The sequence below is a fragment of the Polypterus senegalus genome, chromosome 1 (assembly GCF_016835505.1).
Source record: "Polypterus senegalus isolate Bchr_013 chromosome 1, ASM1683550v1, whole genome shotgun sequence".
Lineage (NCBI taxonomy): Eukaryota > Metazoa > Chordata > Cladistia > Polypteriformes > Polypteridae > Polypterus > Polypterus senegalus.
This window is the reverse complement of record NC_053154.1, coordinates 328579840-328600824: the sequence shown is the minus strand read 5'-3', so window position 1 is coordinate 328600824 and position 20985 is coordinate 328579840. Positions and strand designations below refer to the sequence as shown.

The following is a 20985-nucleotide window of genomic DNA, read 5'->3' as shown; positions in this document are numbered from 1 at the left end:
CTGATCTAATTTATTTTTTGCACCAGCGCCCATCAAATTCTAGTTATGACACAAGGCCTCGGGGAATAAACGAATAGTTTTTAGATCTCTTGGTGTCAACGAGTCTATGAAACAGAGTTAAACACAAAATCAAAACTAACCGATTTAAAGAACTTTTTGTCTGCGCGTGTTTTTAAAGAGCTATAAACTCTTAAACTCACACATTTCAAGTTTAGAACCTGAAGCAGATAAAGAGAAAGGTCTGATGAAGTTTCTTTTTCTATGATGAAGTGCGCCCACGTCGAGAGCATCGTCGCTAACCAATAGGCTCGCCCCTTCAGGCACCAAGAGACAGAAAAAAGATGTGCAATCTAATCTGTACGAGTGAGTGTTAATGCCAGAGTTCCTTGGAGGTCGTCATTAGCGGAGGTAAATAATGTACAGTACCTGATAGCCGAACAAAAGAAGCGTGAAACTGCCACCTTAGCAGAAAGTGAAATCCCTCTCCGGCGTGTGCAAGCGCAGCCCTCCCGAGGGAGACGCCAGCAGCGACAGACATCATCAGCTTGGATTCGAGTCTCGCGCTGCACACCTGGCCATCATGTCCATCTTCCCGCTCTCACGTCCACGCAAACAGCGTAAGAAGAAAGTGCACCCAGGTGAGTTGTTCGTGGGTGACGGCTTAGCGCGCGTGACTGTCACCCTGGAAGCCTGTGAACGTTTAATTTATGTTCATAACGACCGCTTGGACGATCTTTGAAACCGCAGCATGAAAACCAAGCGAGTACCTGATTGCGCTACACTTTCTGTCCACCGTTTGCAGCCTGTGGATTGCAACGATTCTTTGATACAATCGGCAGTTAACGGTAAAACGTAGTAATTTAAGGTGTTTGATGTTGCCAGGTCGATCGAGGTAAAAGCTGTTGCAAGCCTTTTAAAATCCACGCGAAAACAGCACTGAATGATCTCTCTCTTGACTTGCTTTACGGAGGGCGCCGCAGTGACTGCGGGTGTTCTTTTCGGTTGGTTTTCTTTATTAGAAGTCACTGTCTGCTGGTAATGGAGCGTTTCGAAAAAATCATTCATTTCAAAGTATTGCCCTGCCTTATGCCTCTTTGTCTCGTATCTGCCTAGTGAGGGAAGTTACTTGTTACATTTACATCCTTCAGTTCCCTTGGGCTGTGTTTCTCAATGTGGCGTCCGTGATACATGTCGAGACGGTCGGCAAAATAACTTTTACAATTTGGTGTATAATTAGTAAAATCACTTATACTTGGTACTAACGGTCACGTTATTCTCATGTTTTAAACAATCACCACGAGGAATCCGATTAGAGTGCAAAAATAATGTCCTTTATTAAACAAACTAAAGAAGCGTTCAACACCATACAGACTTTCCAGACTGCGGGGACACGTGTCGATGCGGCGACAGTAACGTATATCACAAAGTGTGCACACCATAGTGTGTGTTTATTTATTTATACAGTATATCTGTAAAAATCCATATTAGCACCTGGGAACTTGTAAAGATAGATCTATCTATCTATCTATTAATTATACAGTGCCTTTCATTATCTATCTATCTATCTATCTATCTATCTATCTATCTATCTATCTATCTATCTATCTATCTATCTATCTATCATACAGTGCCTTTCATTATCTATCTATAGTACTAGGGTGTTGTACCATGTTAGCCATTATGAATGTAGAGAAAAGCCAAGCAAAAATACACCTTTTATTGGCTAACTAAAATGATTACAATATGCAAGCTTTCGAGGCAAGATGTAAGTGGCCTGAGTTGCCTCGAAAGCTTGCATATTGTACTTTTTTTAGTTAGCCAATAAAAGGTGTCATTTTGCTTGGCTTTTCTCTATTATCTATCTATCTATCTATCTATCTATCTAATATATATATATATATATATACTGTATATATATATATAGAATCTTTTATACAATGCCTTTCATTATCTATCTCCTTTATATCAACAGCAATACATCTGCATAATATGTCACTGTGACAGCCAAGTTAGACCTTTTCTTTCTTTTAAGATTCCTTGCTTTATTGTCATTCCGGTGTACTGTATGTCCAGACCAAAGTGTTTGTGTGTGTGTATTAATTCAGTTATTTATTTATCTGTTTATTTAAGTAGCCTCTGTAAAAAGCAAAATTTCCCCCTGATGATGAAGTTCTATCTATCTATCTATCTATCTATCTATCTATCTATCTATCTATCTATCTATCTATCTGTCTATCTATCATTTTCCTACAGGCAATCGAAACCGAATCAGCTGCAGCTCTGTCTCGCGCTTCAGGTTTTTAAAAGGGATTACAGTAATTTAGAAGGCTAAACTTTTTAACACATGCTGAGACCCTTTGCACCAAGCATAAGCACACAACACTTACATTTGTGCCTGTCACTCCCATAATGTTCTGAGCCAGTAAAAATGATTGTGAAGCCCCACGTCTCTCATTTTGTATTCTGTTGTCAGTCATGTGAGTGTCGATCACTCATGACTCTGCTCAGTTGCACCGACGCTAGTTAGCTAAGCCAAAAAAAGCCTTTTAAGTAACAGCTAGATTTTAGGTCAAGTGTCTACATTGTCATGTGAAAATAAGCCAACATCTACTAAAAAAAGGAAAATATTATTACTGTGTATAGAATTTGGCTTTGTGAGTCCTCATTCTCAACACTGACTGTTATCAAGACAAAGTGCAGGGGACGACTGCATGTGGAGGATGATCTCAGAGTCTTCCTATCATCCCTCACTCCCAGAATTGAGGAATTATGCAGTCAGAAGCCAATGCACCCATCTCACTAATTTACCCTGTACTTGATCGTTGAAGGTATATAGAAAATGTGGTGTAGTGCAGGTCTAAATGTAAACAATCTGGATAGGTGTTTTACTTTCAAGAGTTGCATTTTATGTTAATAAATGATTTGTTTGGTGTTTATAAAGGGAATCCATCATTTTTGTTCTTCCTTCAAAGGTGTCCCTGGTTTGAAAAGTTTGAGAATCCCTGCTTTAAGGTCGATTTACAACTACTAAAACTAATTTTAGTTCAGGCATTTCAGACTGAGGATTTAACTGATTCTTTTATTAACTAGCTCTTTATAAACATCCCTCCATTTATGTTACCTGCTTATCCAGGGCAGGGATGTGGAGCAGCTGGAGTCTGTCTTCTCCTTCACAAGGCACAGGTCTTAAACAACACCTGGACAGGACCACAGTCCACTGTAGGGTGAGCACACCTGTATACTCTATGGAGAATTTAGCTACGCCAGTTCAGCGAACCTGGGTATCGTTGTACTGTTGGAGGAAAGACATGTAGACACATGGAAAATATGTGGGGAGCACCCAGGAAACAAATTTCAGCCTTCTTATTGCAAGGCAGTGAGGGGATTTGAACATGAGATGTCTTTTCCAGGTTGCCCACAGAGTAGAGTAATTATAGAGTAGTTATCCACTAGAGTAATGGGAAGAAGTCCCTGTAGTAAAAACAACAAAATGTCTGATAATGCAAGCCAAACCAATAAGTCATGACCCTTATCTTGGTATGTTTGATTATCGCAACACACCATCGTAAGTCTTAGACATCCTGCACAGTTGAGTAGGAAGACAAGAATACTTCCACCTATTATGAGTAACACACGTTTGCAACATTAAACTCAAAAAATCATTTTAATTGTGAATAAATATTTCTATTTGTATTAATGAATACAATAAAATGTATAGTTAGAATTTTTCCGTCTATATCAGATCTAGCAAAAATGCCTTCTTTAAATTTAGCTTCACACAAACCCAGAAATTTTTGGCACAAATACACAAACTAAGCTTAATATAAAGCAGTGGTAGCAGCACTTTATCTAGATCCATGATGATGTTTTTGTAACCAAACTTCCAGCTGGCCATTTTTTCTGAACTGAAAGTAAGTTCTTGGCTCTGCTGTCCCACTCACAGAGAAAACTGGAAATTTTGTATGCCCTGACTGCTGACCCAGTAAAATGCACAGAACATTTAGCTATACTCTGGCCTTATTAGCATCCATCCATTCATTATCCAACCCACTATATCCTAACTACAGGGTCACGGGGGTCTGCTGGAGCCAATCCCAGCCAACACAGGGCGCAAAGCAGGAAACAAACCCCGGGCAGGGTACACACACACACCAGGGGCAATTTAGAATCGTCAATGCACCTAACCTGCATCTCTTTGGACTGTGGGCGGAAACCGGAGCACCCGGAGGAAACCCACGCAGAAACGGGGAGAACATGCAAACTCCACGCAGGGAGGACCCAGGAAGTGAACTCGGGTCTCCTAACTGCGAGGCAGCAGCGCTACCCACTGCACCACCTCCCGACCTTACTAACAAATAAAATAATTGCTTTGCTTTAAACATACTGTAGATTTTCGTAGCAGTGAATATTACATTATAACATATTATCATTAAAATAATTATTTATAATTAATTAGTCCTGCGGTGGGTTGGCACCCTGCCCAGGATTGGTTCCTGCCTTGTGCCCTGTGTTGGCTGGGATTGGCTCCAGCAGACCCCCATGACCCTGTGTTCGGATTCAGCGGGTTAGAAAATGGATGGATGGATGGATATAATTAATTATAGTGCAAGAACAATAAAAAAAGCTATATTGACAACTAAATAGTTTTTATTTTTGAATTCACCACCCAAAAATATATAAAACACATATAAAAAAAGTTTGCATTTTTTCAGTGTATGTCTGTGTGATCTTCTACAGTCAAAGGTCAATCAGATTGAACAAGGTCTGATAGAGAACTGACAAGGACAAGCAAAATATTACAAGAGGAGTACAAAGGTCATGGATAAGCTAAAAGAAAAGGTGACACTATTATGTTGTAACCTGTTCAACCAAACGTGATCTGAAAAAAAGGCTACAGTCTTGAGGCCTGTCAACAATCGTTCATATGAAGTTTGTCTTGACACTGGAAGCATTCTGAGGGGAAGTCATTGCCACCTCTGATGACCCATAACACAAACATAGAAGGCCAGTATGAGATGGATGAGTTAAAGAGATGAACAGAGACCATAGATTGTCAAAAGGTTCAAGGCACAACACAACACTAAAACATACACCTAACAGTCCAAATGTTACTATCATTTCATCTTTTCTTTTCTTGACTGTGTATTACGAAGCCCCTTAAGTGACATGAGTGACAAAATCTTGATAAAAATTTTTGATGATAGAATTTGTTTTAAATAGAAAAAATAAAAATTTGGTGAGAGGGGTAAAGTAAATATGACACACTTCTTTCAGAAAAGTTTGTCCAGTTATTGTTGGGGTGCAGGGGACATGAAGACTGACAATATTATAACAAGATACACAAGCAACCCACATGACAAGCTGACCGAAACACGGTACATGAATACAGTAACTGCATAATGCTGACGCCCAATCATGTTATGGTCATTCTAAGCATACCTTTCGACAGTCCGCAGCCCTCAGCAGAGCTGTATGTTTGAACCTGGGGTGGGTGTTGGTGACTCACAATCACAGTCTCAGACGTTCTCACAGCAAATACAGTGTTTCAGTTAATTTGATGCTGTGTTTACACGTTATGTTTCAGTATCTTTGTTGTTTGATTGTGCTATCTGCTGTGAGAATTTGGGGGAAAGGTGGACATAAGCTACTGCATATCAGCAACACAGGGCACTGAACAGTACTGGAAGGAATGCTAGTCAGTTGCAGGGTTAATTTATGCAGAGAGGAAACACAGGGAGTATTTGGGAATGTGGGGAAAAATTAGCATATGCACAGAAATCCATCACAGACAGGCAATGAGCAATTGTGTTATTAAAAACCTGAACAATGTATATGTGAAGCAGCAGTGCTAATGATTGCACCACCCGGCCATTCCATTCTAAGTAGCTGGCCAAAATATTTTGAAAGGAATAAAGGAGAGAACATAACAAGCAGTGATAAGTCCTAATTAACTGTGGTCTCCAACATACTTAGATTTGTCTCAGTAAAGGAAAAAGGAAACTATATGCTGCTACAAATTTTTTGATAAAACAGGGTTAAGAGTAGGAACAAGTAGTCTAATTACTTCATTTGTCATTGGCCCCTTGCTCTTAAACACTTTTTAATTTTTTTTTTAAATTAGAGAGATATTAAATTAGTTAATTTAACCTTGGAGGAATGACTGTACTTGATTAAATTAAAAATTGCCTACAAAGTTGTCAGAATTTTAGTTGAGTATGTTGCATAAATATTTAAATTATTCTTATGTACCACACAAAAAGGCACAACACTGACAAAAAGCAGCCTAAAAGAAAGGAACCTGCTTAAACTATTTTACCCCAGTGGTAAAGGGCAGAAAATAACCAAACTTACTTTTAAATTTCTTTATGTGGCATAAAGCAGAAAGATTTAGAGAAGTAACTCCGAAGCTTGACCTAGGAGACTTAGGAGACTAGCAGGCCCTTTCAAACATGCCATTGCAGTGTTTGTTTACTTTATCTTTAATAATAATATAACAGTTTAACAAGTATTTGAGTGTTTTATACACAAAATATATTTAGTTTTCCTAAACTGGCTTGGAAAACTTTTTTCCTGTGTTTTTATGGCATGCATTTATTTATTATGAAAGATTTTGGCATGTTATTAGCAAGTTATTGCTTCAAAAGAGCATGTGTATGTAATGCTCAAATTAGCTTCTCATTTTTAGCATTTTGTGACTGTGTTATTTAAATACAATGTAAGGCACAAGCTTAATTAAGTTAATCTTTTATTGCACATTCCTTATTTACATTGTTATGTAACTGGATGATAACGCTGCACAGAGTGTCATATCACAGGCACAGTCAAATGGCTGCATTCACACTACATGTACACTTTCCCACACATGGCTAAGTTAGAGATGCTAATCAACTAAACCAGCACACTTTTCTTATGTGAGTGAGAAACAGTAATTTGTGGAAAGGTGTTAAGAAAAAACACCAAGAAAAAGTGATAGTATGTAAAATACTCACAGACTTTGAATGAACGAGGATTCACATTACCAATATATGAATATGAATATATATATATATATATATATATATATATATATATATGCAATATATAATACATATTCTGTTGTACATTTGATTGGGTATACTGTAAGTTAAACTTTTTTTGGCATCATCTCAAATACCACCACATGCATATATAAGCCTGGCAGAGAGAGGACGGTTTCAGTTTGATAATATTGTTCTTGAAGTAAAGGTTCTGTGTAAGTACCGGATTTTCAGGAATGGATTATTGTGGCTGTGCATCTTGACTAAGGATTTTGATTTTGGACTGGTTTTGTTTATTCCGGGTTGAATATGGGAATAACTTTGTTCCTTTTTGTATGCTGTGAAACTGGCCAGACAGACAGACGGACATCGTTTGTTCACCCAGCACACGTTTATTCACACACAACTATTTACAATATTTACAATGTCCAATGCACCAACCCAGTGCCTCCAGCACCGATTCCCCAAAAGTCCAGGCCTCTCACACAGTCGCTAGTGCCTTTCTTCTGGCCGCCTCCAGTCCTCTCTCCAGCTCTGTCTTCTTCCACCTGACTTCCGCTGCTGCGCCGGGCCGTCCACAGAACAATATTTTAACCCTTTTAGGGCTAATTTTTTTTTTGTTTCTTATCTCCCAGGGCTGAATATTTTCCAAAAACTAACAGTTTTTAAAAAAGAACACAAAGCAATTGTTTAACATATCAAATCAACAAAAAATATTTACTTTTGACAAATGTTACTGTCTTGCATGTTGTATGAGCCTGCATACTCTATGATTTCACATACATATCACATACATTTTACACAGCAAAGTCCTGCAAAGTCTCGCTCTCGCTCAAAGCAGCCAATTTCAGTCATTGCCACATTGCACTGCTTACAATACGTGTTGCTTTGGTGCCTACTTTTCAATTCTCTGTTGCTGCACTTTCTCACATATATTGTTAGTGTGTACTGTAGAGAGACAAGTCACCCTTTTGCCATCGTGCCATTCCACTGCCACCAAGTTTTCTGCCTGCATGAAAACCGTATTGTCACTTCTTTACATATTCTGAAACTTTATGAACTTTATGCATGGCATTATAGCCTGGCTCACCCCATGGGATTTGCTTCTGTTTATTACAGAAGTGAATAAAACTTTGCAGCAGCACGTACCTATCACCATGCTGCATAACTTGTCCAAAGCCACCCGGGGACAAAGCATGTTTGGATCAATGCTCCCTGAAGTTATATCACCAATTCTGTCCCATCTCTAATTGTAATACCACAGCACACTTCATCTCGTCTTTTGTTGTGTGTTTACACTTTGAAAAAAGAGAATGCGATGCAAACGCAGCCCACGATTCAAAAAATTTCTCTGCCTACCTGTTTGTCTCGTCTGACGGTAGCTGAAAAGCAGCTTAAGGAGAGAGCAGCCTGAAGTACAGCAGCTGGTGATCTGTCGTGTCCAACAGCAAGCCATGCCGTCTTGTGAAGTCCAGTAGCCAGATTGGCTCTCAACGGATCAATGTCTGTGTATTTATCCCACGCAAACCTTGCCGTAGATGCATCGGCTGCACGAAGGCGCTCAACTGGCAGCAGATCTGCTGACGCGCCATCGGCTGGTGTTTGATCAGCTGATGCTGGCTTCTCACTCTCTTGCTCGATCTCCTGATCACTGTCAATAAAATCCAATTCTTAAAAATCAGAGTCCGACTCCGCGATAATGCGCAAAACATTGGCTGCCGAGTGTTATCTTTTCTGCACTCGCTTCACTCCCTTGTCACATGTCGATGCCATCTTGCCATTGTTTACATTTCGCAACTCACGCACACGCAAGGATTAGTTGCCGAGTCAACGAGTCTAGCATTCCTCCAAGCACAGAGGGAATGCCTGTGACGTGACAGTGAGATTTGTCGCCATTAACAGCTGATTATCGCCCTCTATCCCTGGATGTTGACTTTAGTCGACATGCGCCCTTAACCCCTCCTGTCGACAGAAGTCGACATCCGCCCTAAAAGAGTTAAAGCAGGTCCCTGCCTTGTATCAGGAAGAGCATCCTGCCGACTACGCCACTGTGTCATAAATATGAGTCATATAAAGGTTTGGGGCAGCCACCCGTATAATCTGGTATCCTGGCTACAAAAGTAATGTTGTAGCAAATACAGCACGGATGTGCACAAAACCGAGTCCAAAACAGAACTGAGGGACTAGGGAAAAGGTGCAGGTTTTTAAAGAGGAAGACAGGAAGTGAGATCATATGGATCGGGCTCATGGTCTTCAGCCATTGGTTCAAGTCCGGACGTGACATCACAGGGGCCGGGGCCGAAAAGGTCTTCTTTCATAGACTCGGTCCCGGAAGTGACGTCAAAAGAGCCAGGTGGGATCTCCCTTGAATGGTCTACAGGAAAGGGAGAAAAAGAGTCAGTGCACTCTGCCACATCCCGGCATGCTTCGGGACTGCCCTTACTCAAGCCCTTTAGCTGCCTCCCATGCGCACATGTGTGACAATGCTTTCTGAAAATATTTATGTTTTGAAATAAATGTTCCTTATTTTTTAAGAAACTTTGATATTTTTTTTGGAACCTGAGGATTTTAACGGTTTCCTCTTCTGCCTTCTGTTTTCTCCAGTAGTGTAACGAGGAATGACCTTATCTGCCTATCGGCAGAAAAGCCTGAAGCTCCATTATGGAGGCATAGGCCTTAGGTTGATGATAATAAAGCAGAAAACAACCATAAACAGAGTGCCGATCCATCGTAGGCCTCACATGCACTCACTTAAGAGCTGTCAGCCAAGGCAAGTTTTTAAGGCATACACAACTTTAGAGGGTGCTTCGGTTTGACCAACCTAAGTTATAGATTGTGTTTGAGTGTTGTCATATCAGAGAACTACTGTAGTTTGTTTCAGTCATATTAAATTTCAAGGAGAACAACATTTCACAGTACCTTGTTCCTTTGTTTTTTAATAGTTGTTTAAGTAAGAAGAGTAATCCTTATTGTTGAAGCTTCAAGTGTTTGATTTTCTTTCCTGAAAAGCATAGTCTACATTAGTGCATTCCTAAAACCAACTAATTTTTAAAAGTAAAACGATTAAATTACACAGCTGAAAAAAAGGCAAAACACACTAACAAAAAATGCAGGAAGGATGAATGATGTTGAAAATACACAAGCACAAAAGGAAAAAGTACCTCAAAATGTAAATAAATTGGTAGTTAATAAGAAAAACCATAGCGATTCCAAATTGGTCATGTAATGATTTTTGATGTTTTTTGTGTATTATTATTAGTTTAGGATAATTTGGAATAAACAAGTGATTTTATTCTTTGTTATTTAATATCTGTTTTGTAACTTGGTTATTGTTATGAAACTTGAGAGTTCTTAAGCACAAAGTCCTGAAATATCCCAAAAATGCCCACTAGATGGGATATTACCATTTAACCTTGGCTAGTACTAAGGACAAACACAGGTCTTTGTAGATAAAAATATTTATTATTCAGAAATATGCTTGAAGAAAAGTAAGCTCTGTGGAGCACAAAAGCAATAAGGAGTTGCCAACAAAGGCAATTAATAAAGTCCCAATACAAAATCCAAGAGTCGATTGTTACAAAAACAGAGTACAGGTTCAAAAAATCCAGCAAATCACATTAGAAACATTCCCCACACATTCAAACATATCAACTGCAAGGGACTACGGGTTGGTCTCGCCATTCTAAGTTGCCTTGTGGTGATGGGTTGGTGGCCCTGCCCCTCCGGGAACCACCCAGAAAACACACGGTACAAAGGACAAGATGGTTTAACACAAGGAAACTACATCAACAAAGGAATTAAAAATAAGCAAGACAGACATAACATATCATTTAATCCCTAGTGTGTTTTTTTTCTAGCAGTGCATTCCTTTGCCATCATGTGAATCCAGAAAGCAAGTCATGACCTCATTAACCAGAAAGTATTTAAAGTAAACATGCACTTCCATGGCATCCAAGACTCAGGATTTCAAATCAAAAGATTTCATAGTGGTAGGAGTGTGTGTTTTATATAAATTTAGGTAAAAGAATTTCTCTGTCAATTCTTTTTTTTTTTAACTTAAACATCTGGTTGACATGTTAGGATTAGTTTCCTATCAATTTTGTTTTGGTTAATGGTCTGACCCCAGATTTTCCTGTGATAAAGACTGTTGCTTGGTCTTTTCCTAAAACACAATATTATTTAATGCATTTCTTCGAAGCAGTACAGGTCAAAAGTGCTGATGTTCTTAACCATGTTCAAGTAATTCTTTGGTAAGGGAAAATGTCTACTATGACATTGTGACCATGCCTACTCGGTGGCATGAGTCTGCGGTCTTCTTGTGTCTATTGTAATTATGTATTTTTGATAATATTGCTCTGAGTATTTACAGTATCTAATATGTATATATTGTGCTTCTATGTTTTTTATGTTCTTGCTGTGTGGGTGGAACCTCAAGAGACAGGGCCTCTCTGATGTCACTGCTGATGGAACACCCTTAGTTTTTATATTACAAAGCTGGGAGCAGATTCTTAAGTGGTTCATTGAGGTTTGGAGATTTCAGTTCCATTATAAGTTTTCGTTTTTGTATTATGGATTTTTGCTTCTGTTTTGTAGTTTTAGTTTAGGATTTTGCATTAGGACTTGCTGGTCTTGAATTACCATTTAGGTAAATCCTTTTGCCTTATTTTGCCATTTTTGTCATTTTTTGTTCTTCTTTTGTATATGTAAATAAATTATTATTTTATAAAGATTCATGGTGGACTTGCTTTTCAAGCCAGAGGTTTTTAGTGGAAGATTGTTGGATGGATGTTTTTTTGCTGTTTTACTTTCCCTTGAGAGGCATTGTGATATATTTTGGGACATTATTTGAACACTAAAAGCCTGTTCTCTATTTTTTGGTGCCGATACAGGACCAAAACCCATCCATAGAGTTAAAAGGTCATGATGCCTGGGGTGAAGCCTGTTCTAGGCAGGCTAAGGAGGGCTTCAGGCTGGCTTTATGGGTCTTTATTTCTCTATTTTACATGTTGTACCTTCATAACAGTATTCTAAGAAACTATTGTGCTGATAGGACCAAAACACTGTCAGTTAGTTTGAAAACTGCATGACATATATCAGTATTACAGAGATGATAGGGAAAAATCCCAAGAATGGTTTAAGCCAATGCTAAAATCAGTACACGAGAAATTATGATCAGTCATCAGCATTTGAAGGACAAAACAAAAGCTTCCATTATTTTATTTTTTGTTCAAAGTAGGTTCTTTTAACTTTTTTCTTTAAATCTCTTTATTTTAAAATTTTGACTGTCTTTAAATAAGCACCCATCTTAGATATTATGGCGGCCAATGATGTAATGGGTCGCATGTCACATGACATGCTTAGCATCATAGTTTCAAATTGGAGTTGCCCATATAGATGCCACAAAAAATGGAATCGCCCATTGAATAAGAGACTCAAAATGGCAATATGGTGGCATTACTGATGAAGGCTTTACAGCCAAAACAATGTGACTTTTTTATTTTGTTTTCCTTGTGAATATATCCTTTAACCTTTTTCACTAAAAATAAACTCTGTAAATAATAAAAAGAAAAAATAACACACAGAATCAAATGTACACGTTGTAAACACATTACAGATTTGTTTCTGACATATATTATAAACAAGCTTATCTCAGCATGCAGTTCAAGAACAGTGAACATGTAGTAATTGTGTGGTGGTCTGTGGAGTCATTGAGAAACATATGTTATACTTTGAGGAAGACCTTCAGTCAAGCAGAATGCTGAATGCAGTTAAGTCAATATCAAATCTATGCATTTCTCATTTTCAATTTGATACTTTAGAAGGATAGTCTCTTGCATGTGGGGCAGGGGTCTATCCAGCAGGGGGCGCTAACTCCCTGGTTGGAATAAGTTCTTTTGTAAATACGGCATGTTATATAACTCGAAACGATATAGATATAATATAAAAAGGTGATACCCCTCCCTTAGTGATACAGCGGTTATGAAATCACATAGGAGAAACTACTTAGCTTTCTTTAATGACAGTTTACGCGGCATAACAGACAGGAAGCCATGACAAGACCTTGTGTAGAGTCTGCCATTTTCATCTCTGCGTTGGAAGGATTTTCAGAATCAGATGACGCTGTCTCCCATCCATCAGTCAGCTTCAAAGGTGTGCCGGGCAATGTCTCAAGGTTTTATAACCTTTCTCCATGTGCAGGCCCCCACTTAAGTAAATCATGCCATTCCAAACAAGTAAAAGAAGATCCCTCGTCATGCTGACTCTGTCACTGACTCTTATTTCTCCATCTGTTGTCATGAACTTCCACAGATGCACAGCAGAGTCCATCTTCTCTTGCAGGGTAACATCCAAGTACGACACCAGCGTGGCTCAAGAACATAAAGCACTGCAACGGGTTGAGAAGACACCTAGCAGATGTCTTTTACAAATTATATTGATGTTCTCCTTTTTGTAGGATTCCAGAATGTGTCATTTGTTATTTTTATAATTTGGTTGTGAAAAAAATAACTTTTTGTGTTTGCTACATGTGTTACTCAGCAGGCTATATGGAGATGCATCAATACACCTTCTTTTTTCTCATCAGTCCAATAATTTTTTGGGCCAAGACTACATGTAAATTGTGTCTTTTACTTTTTGTTTCTTGCAGTGTTTTGCTAACATACTGTAATGGACATGTGCTGAACAAACTGTTTTTTTCCTCTTTCACCCAGAGAATAAGGTTGATTTTAAATGTGAAGGAGATTGTGATGGTAATTTTAGGACTTTACTGCTGCTTAATAAATAACTGTTATTCTTATATTCTGGCACATCCAATGGATAAGCCTAGCTAATGAGGACACACATGCAGCAACAAGGGGTAGGTGCCAAGGTGCTTTTACTAAAACCATCAAAAAAATTGTCCAATTAGGGCAGTGTTCAAAAATGCCCAATAAATAATCCCAGAAAAACATTGAACTGTGGAGGTTAAAAACAAATGAAAATCCATTAAAACGAGGTTAAACATTCCCAGGCAGGCAACTGTCCTTTCAAACTCAGTGCTGGTGCACCCTTTTAAAAATGGACATCACTTCGGCTAACCCCAAATAAGACCTTGCAGCCAAAGAGCAGACTAATCAGCAGTTCAGACAAACTTCTATGCTGGCTTCTGGGCTTGGACCCCTGCTGCCATCCGTGGCCCCAGCAGGGCACTATGCCAAGCCTCAGACTCCCGCTGCCATGCTCGTGTCCCTGCAGTCTATGGCTCTCTGCTCAGGACACCTCACTGAGCCATCCAATTCCCCTGCAGCACCCACTGCCTTTCTCCTGGCCTTACATGGACTCGATTCAAGTCGACTAAGCAGCGTATCAGTCATTCCAGCTGGAGGATCACTCAGCTGGAGGAGCCTCCTTCAGCCCCTGAGCGTCTGCAACATGTTTAGTCGAGAGACTTCTTCCCATCTACCTGCCTTCTCTCACTTTCTTTCACCCACTCGCACCAGATTCCTCTGCCTCCTGCCTTCTCCTCTCCCATGTTTTAGTCTCCATTCTTTTGACTATTCCCTGATCCCCTTTCTTCGTGCTGACCCCCCCATTATATGCATCCATGGGCACAGCATCTCAATCGCACACTGCAGAAATCAGATGAAGCAACCGAGACAGACCGCACACCCTCACCTGCAGATGCATCTCGCTTCAATTACCTCACTAACCTCCCACAGCTGTGTGAGCATGCACACCCATGGAGACTGAACTGGCCCTTCAATTATTTATTTAAAATGGACCAGCTACTTAACTACGACCTACTATCCCACATTTGGTCACAGAGGTGAAGAGCGTTTATTATAAATGAGATGTGTCATTCCCATATAGTTCTTTGAAGACTGTGCGTAAAAAATGAAGAGGGTATTGATTTACAAGCATGCATCACTAGGAAGGTTTTTTAAAATTGTCATTACTAGTTTAGTTTGTTATCTGCATAATATAAAAAAGCATAGTACAGTATGTCCAAAGAATAGCCTGAAAAGCATTTCAATATTTCTTACTGTACTACTGCTTTAGAGTTAGTTATAGCAAATAGGATTCTAGAATAGTAAATAGATGTTAAAAAGCATGTATTTCATTTTCTTCTTAAGCATTTATTTACCAAAATATGTATTGATAATGTCTAGTAATTTGTGGCTTTAATTTGTTGCTTGCATGTTTTTTTTCCCTGCCTTGCAGGATTATTTCAGGCTGGAGATCCGCATACTACTGACAGCACAACGCCTTCAGGTGAGAGATTCCATTTTCAGAGTGTTGCTATGGTGCAGGGGACTCCTCTTTTGTAAAGCACACTTTTGGGAATTGAGAGCAGCTAAAGCAGAATGACACATAATGTCCGTCCTTATTACTTTTTTCAATGGCCCCTTACTAATTATAAGAAAAAAAAAAATAAAACCTCTCAAATCTTGGCTGTGTAGTAATATTTTGTTTTCTGAAGAATTCAAAGCTTTGTTAAGCTTAGTTATACAGAAACCCATCTATCCAAGTATATGTTGAAATGAAAAAGGTTGCATTTAGTTGACATATTTACATCATGTTTAACTGGCTTTCAAATAAGCTTGCATGTTCATTTTGAAATATATATTTCTGTTATTAGGGGTTTTCCTGAGGAACTTTGCTGTTTTATAATGAATAGTTGTGTATGATGTTCTGTAAGCCTGGAATTTTAGAGTATTGATGTATTACTTTATTGAAAGCAAGGATTGTCAAAGTGCCTAAGTACAGTTGCAAAAGTCAGGTTTGTCCTTTTGAAGATTGACCTGTTTTCAAAATAATGAATAATTAACAAAGTATCATTGAAATGAAGATAGCTGTTGATGTTATTACTCATCAGTTGTTGCTGCACCCATCTGTCATATTTCCAGTAGAAGGGTCATTTACTCCACTCCAGGCTTGTAGAAAAAAATGTGGTAAACTTGCTTGTTATTCAGTAGCATAACAGAGTACAGTATAACCAAAGTTAGCTTTCCATTTCAGTCCTACTGTTGTACCAGAAAATACAGTTTTACTTTGTGAGTTACTGTGTTATGTAGGCAATATAGTTCAATTAAAGACATTTACAGTATATTAAATCGTAAAAAGCATTTGTTTATTAGTGTGGAAGATGAAAACCAGTTCAGCAGACTTATTAGAATGGCAAAAAATGCTTTGATAAATACATTTTTAAGTTCAATTGAAGATTTTATTAAAACCGAAAAAGAGATCAATTGTAACTGAATAAAAAATGATCAAGTATAGTATGAAAACTAACATTGCATTTAAATAGAAAGCAATAGCAATAACCCAGTGTTTGTATTGCCAAATGTGTTTTTTTTCCTTCTTTCAGACATGCATCTTAAAAAGCAGTGCTATGATGAAAATGAGTAGGGTTGCATCCTGTGAAGCACCCATTATTTGAGAGCAGATCTTAAACAGCTAGCATAAGCTAAAGCATGATGAAAAGTAGGAAAACAATTGATATGTACTTAAAGTCCATGATTTGTAAACATTCTTGTAAAAACAAACAGTAAGCCATACACATAAAAAGTCAGCAAATGGTATCTAAAAAGAGGTTAATAAAGACAGAATATACATAGCAAATTACCAAAAATAATAAATCACTAAACAAAAATATAATTCCAAAGTACAAAAATGATGGTTAAAGAAGACTAAAATCACAACACTGAAGGGATTCAAATGATGACTTTTGCAAAGCTCTGTGGTACTCATAGTAGAGTGAAACCACATGCTGAACTCCCACTGTTTGTTTCCCCAGTTCCTCTTATCAAATGATTACTGTGTTATTAGAGAGCTACAGGTATATAGCACCTGACACAGAGAGTAGAGGCCTGGATCAAATCTTCTTCTTCTTCTTTTGGCTGCTCCCGTTAGGGGTTGCCACAGCGGATCATCTGTCCGCATATGGATTTGGCAAAATTTTACACCAGATGCCCTTCCTGATGTAACCCTCCCCATTTATCCGGGCTTGGGACCGGCTTGAAGAAACACACTGGTTTGTGCATCCTCTGTGGCTGGATCAAATAGCAGACAATAAAGGAATTAAAACAGTGGCCCAAACCAATTTCTGGCAACTTTGGATTCATGTAATAAAAACTGGGTAATAATTTGTAAAGGCAGATGTTAATTTCACCTTTGAAGTCCATATATGGCTTAAATTTCAGTATGGGATATAGAGAATTAAATATATTGTAAAATTGTACCAATATCAAGATTGCTAGGATGATTAAATGAGCTGCTTTTTATCATTACAAAATATTTTTCTAGTTAGTGTTCCCAAATTGTGTTGCCCTGATATAGAGGCACATCTCTCTAATGATGCAATATGTAATGTGCTACAGAAGCACATAGTTACAGGGTCTGTTGAAACAATACACAGTACTTAATTGCTGAAAATGACTCAGCAGCATTGTTAGTAAGGTTTTTGAAGCAAAAAGCAATTTCCTTAGTATAACAATTAAATATGATGAACATAAAAGAACATATCACACATACAGTATTTATTTGATATGGTAGAAAATAAGATGCAGTCTTCAATTATGAGTAATTACTGCATTTAGGGTCAGTTCAGTTGAATGTAAACAGACATCAGTGATAGCTGAAGTCTGATGACCTGCATGATTCACCTTGAAAACAGAGCAAAGGTGTTTTATAGTAGTTCAGACAAAATGGTTTCTCTTCAGATGAAAAGTTTGATTTCACAAAGATAGCCTTAAATTTGGGACAAATAAAAAAAAAACAAAATTAATGATTCGAAAAATTAAAGCATCAGTAATTTGTGGCATTTTAAATTTGAATTTCACTTAAATATTACTCTTCTTTAAGTACGAAACTTTCTCCAGTATGTAAATTAATTTTATTTCAAATGTAAAATCTTTTTTTCCTTAAGTTAATTTTAAAGTGGTATTTTTCATTAATTGCATGTCAGTTAATACTAATATTATGTCTTTTTCATTGTATTTTGTAGAATTCTGTAGCTGTGTTTTGCATCAGGCATTTGAACATACAGACATTTCAAAAGCAAAGGGTTCAAGTCAGATATTTGGAAAACAGGTTTGTGAAACAGAAACTTAACTTCAACTATTTAATTTACTCCTTTCTTTCTTTCTTTCTTTCTTTCTCATACTGTTTGCTTTGTTAATTGTTGATTTGAAATCAACCCTTTATGCATGACCAACAGTCTGAGCAGTGGTATGTTTTTAATGGAGTGGTGTCCTGCACAAGGCTAGCTGATTCTAGGATAGCTTTCTACAATATTTTAATTGACATGTTTAGAAAAATGCATTAATGTATATTTTAATTTTTGTAACGTATACTATTGCAACAAACAAATGGATATTGTATTTTATGAAAATTGATGTTGGATAGAAATAATAATAATAATGTTTCTTCCTTTACTATATTTATAAAATTATATTGCAATAATTTTAATACAGAGCAATTGAGCATACATTCAATAAAACTATACTTTATATCAAATTTAGCTTTATCACCCTTCCCAGCACTTCTGGTGATAAATGAAATGAAAAAGCACAATATATAATTACAGTTAATCAAAAGACATAGAAGTTTCTAAATGTTAATCAGAGGCCTTTATGCTTTTATGCTTCCTTAAAGAGTACATAAGTAAACTTTGACAAATTTAAAGAAACTTTAGGGAATTTCTCTGATGGACAGAAAATTGTGTTGGCTTTTTTCTCATTTTTAAAAGTAGATGAGGTCCTTTTCCTACAGTAATATAGTGAGTGGTTTCAGAGTTTTTCTGTTAAGTAAGATAACAGGTGATCAATGCAATGCTGAAATAGCAGTTTCAGTGCTGTCTGACAGACAGGAAAAAGTTTTTTTTCTCAGCATGGTTTGAATGTGTGACAAGTAGTGACAAGAGAACTATGCTGAATTCACTTTGTCTTGAGTTTGGCAAAAACACTGAAATGTTGGGAATTCTAGTGCACTCAGCAAATGCAGTGAAGTGAATGGGGAAAGAGAAACTGAACTAGTTCTGAGTAGATTATAATGGTGCAATGTTCTTGTAAGTGTCCATGAGGGTTCGGGAATCATCTGCAAACTATATTGGACTAATTATTGTGGCTAAAAATATGACATTAACTGAGAGGCAGCAGTGCTAATCATGGTACCAGCATGCATTCAAGAGTTAGGTTATACTCTCTTTGTCTCCTGAGCTCTTATTCCTATGACTAACTAGCACCCACTAAGCCTGTGAGGTAAATGAAATACATTATATACTTGGTGTTGGCTATTCCTGTAAGTACCCAATTTGCATTGCATAGTGAAGAGCATAATCTAACAATGAAGACATAACGTACAATGAATCTCTGCACAACAACAAAGTATTTTCATATTTCTTATTATGGCTAGCTAATGTTAATACTTTTTTTTTTTTTAATACTTGCTTCATTCAAATCTAGCTGGAGTACCGATTGGGTAGAGACATCATGTGTAAATTATTCATGCATGCATGTCTGAGCTGTACAGTATTCATGCATTTATGAAACAGATCAATCAGCGCTTATAAAGTATGTGGAGGAATATGCTTACAGTACACATACGTGAAAGTTCTGTGCATCCTCAATGCAAATCGGCCAGGTAGTGCAGTAGTAATAAAGTAGTGAAATCTCCATCAAGCATGGCTACTGCAGCTCTGTGATGCCAAGCTGGCCTTGTAAAGCATCATGGGGCACTGGGGAAAAAAAGTTTGCCTAATCCAGCTGCACTGAGAATTTTCAGAAAATATTCAGCAAACTAGGTCTTCAAACGTGCTATGGAAAATTTCAGCAATCAACACTAACAACAACCCAAAAACATATGGTCAAGTAATACAGGTATTTGACAATACTGTATTACAATTATGGTCTTGGCCAGGATATATTTTGAGTATCCCAAATCAAGAAAAGTATATATATTACACAATTTTTACTTCAATTAAAGCATATTTTGCACAGATTGATATTTTACTTAAATTAAAGCATATTTTGCACAGATGGATTCTATTTTTTTTTAAACTGTGATTGAAATGTCTCTTTCCCAACACTGCCTCAGATCATCTGTGGATGAACATTTTGAAAAGCATGGTTCCTTGTAAACATAATGCATCTGTCTTTGTTATTGCATGATTGTGTAGTTTCTACCACCAATATTGAATTGAATTAGAAAAGCTGGTATCTTATAACAAAATTTCATATTTACAAATAATGAAAGAAACATAGTTGCTGGAAGACTGAAATTTAGATGCAAAAATATTTCCCATATAGATATATGTAAATGTTCCAATAAAAATAATCCTCCATGTGTTGAATACTATGTCAATCAAATACATTATGACAATATTATTGTCATGCACATTTTACAGTTTCACCTCAGATATGTGATTCACACAGTTTGTAAATCCAAAAATCACAAAAATATTGTTTCACCATCTAAACTTATTATTATAAGCTTATGTTTATTAAAAAATGCTTATAATTACTAATAGAAAATACATCACTATATAAAATGTACAAATACAATTGTGAACCCAGCAAGATTTTGTTTTGCCACAAGTCTTTTCATTTCCTTTATATAGCTGAGTTTCGACAATGTTAAAAATACAATTGGAGAAGGCAACTCAAAATGTAATGCAAGCAAGTATTGTGTATTGTTTGTGCCAGTCATTCAATAGACGAAATAAAATTACAAAAGAATGAAAGACCGATATTGAAAAAGCAAATGAAAAGCAAAAAATATTTAATTTAATGTAGTCTTGTATGTCGAAAGAGTGCTGTTTACAATTTACAGGTCAATTCCGTTACAACGAACATCGTTACGACAAAATTTTCATTACAATGAAGTATTTTTATGGTCCCAACAGTTTCCCCATAAGACAGAGTGTATAAAAATCTCATTACTACGAAATAAATTCAGCAGATACTCTCATTACAACAATTTGACCTTGAAA

The 20985-nt window shown here is 37.3% G+C and overlaps 1 protein-coding gene across 2 annotated transcripts in view; it reads left to right on the top strand.

Moving 5' to 3' along the window:
- The first annotated feature begins 340 nt into the window (after positions 1-340).
- LOC120516270 (protein transport protein Sec24A-like) overlaps positions 341-20985 on the top strand; it is a 71329-nt gene continuing 50684 nt past the window's right edge. The window contains exons 1-3 of one of the 2 annotated variants that reach the window (XM_039737834.1): positions 341-638; positions 15216-15266; positions 18001-18086. In XM_039737834.1, coding sequence (XP_039593768.1) covers positions 581-638; positions 15216-15266; positions 18001-18086 — 195 coding nt within the window. In that variant the 5' untranslated portion in view covers positions 341-580. Of the gene's footprint in view, positions 639-671; positions 846-15215; positions 15267-18000; positions 18087-20985 lie in introns of those variants that run through there. The other variant, XM_039737825.1, reaches the window with a different exon arrangement.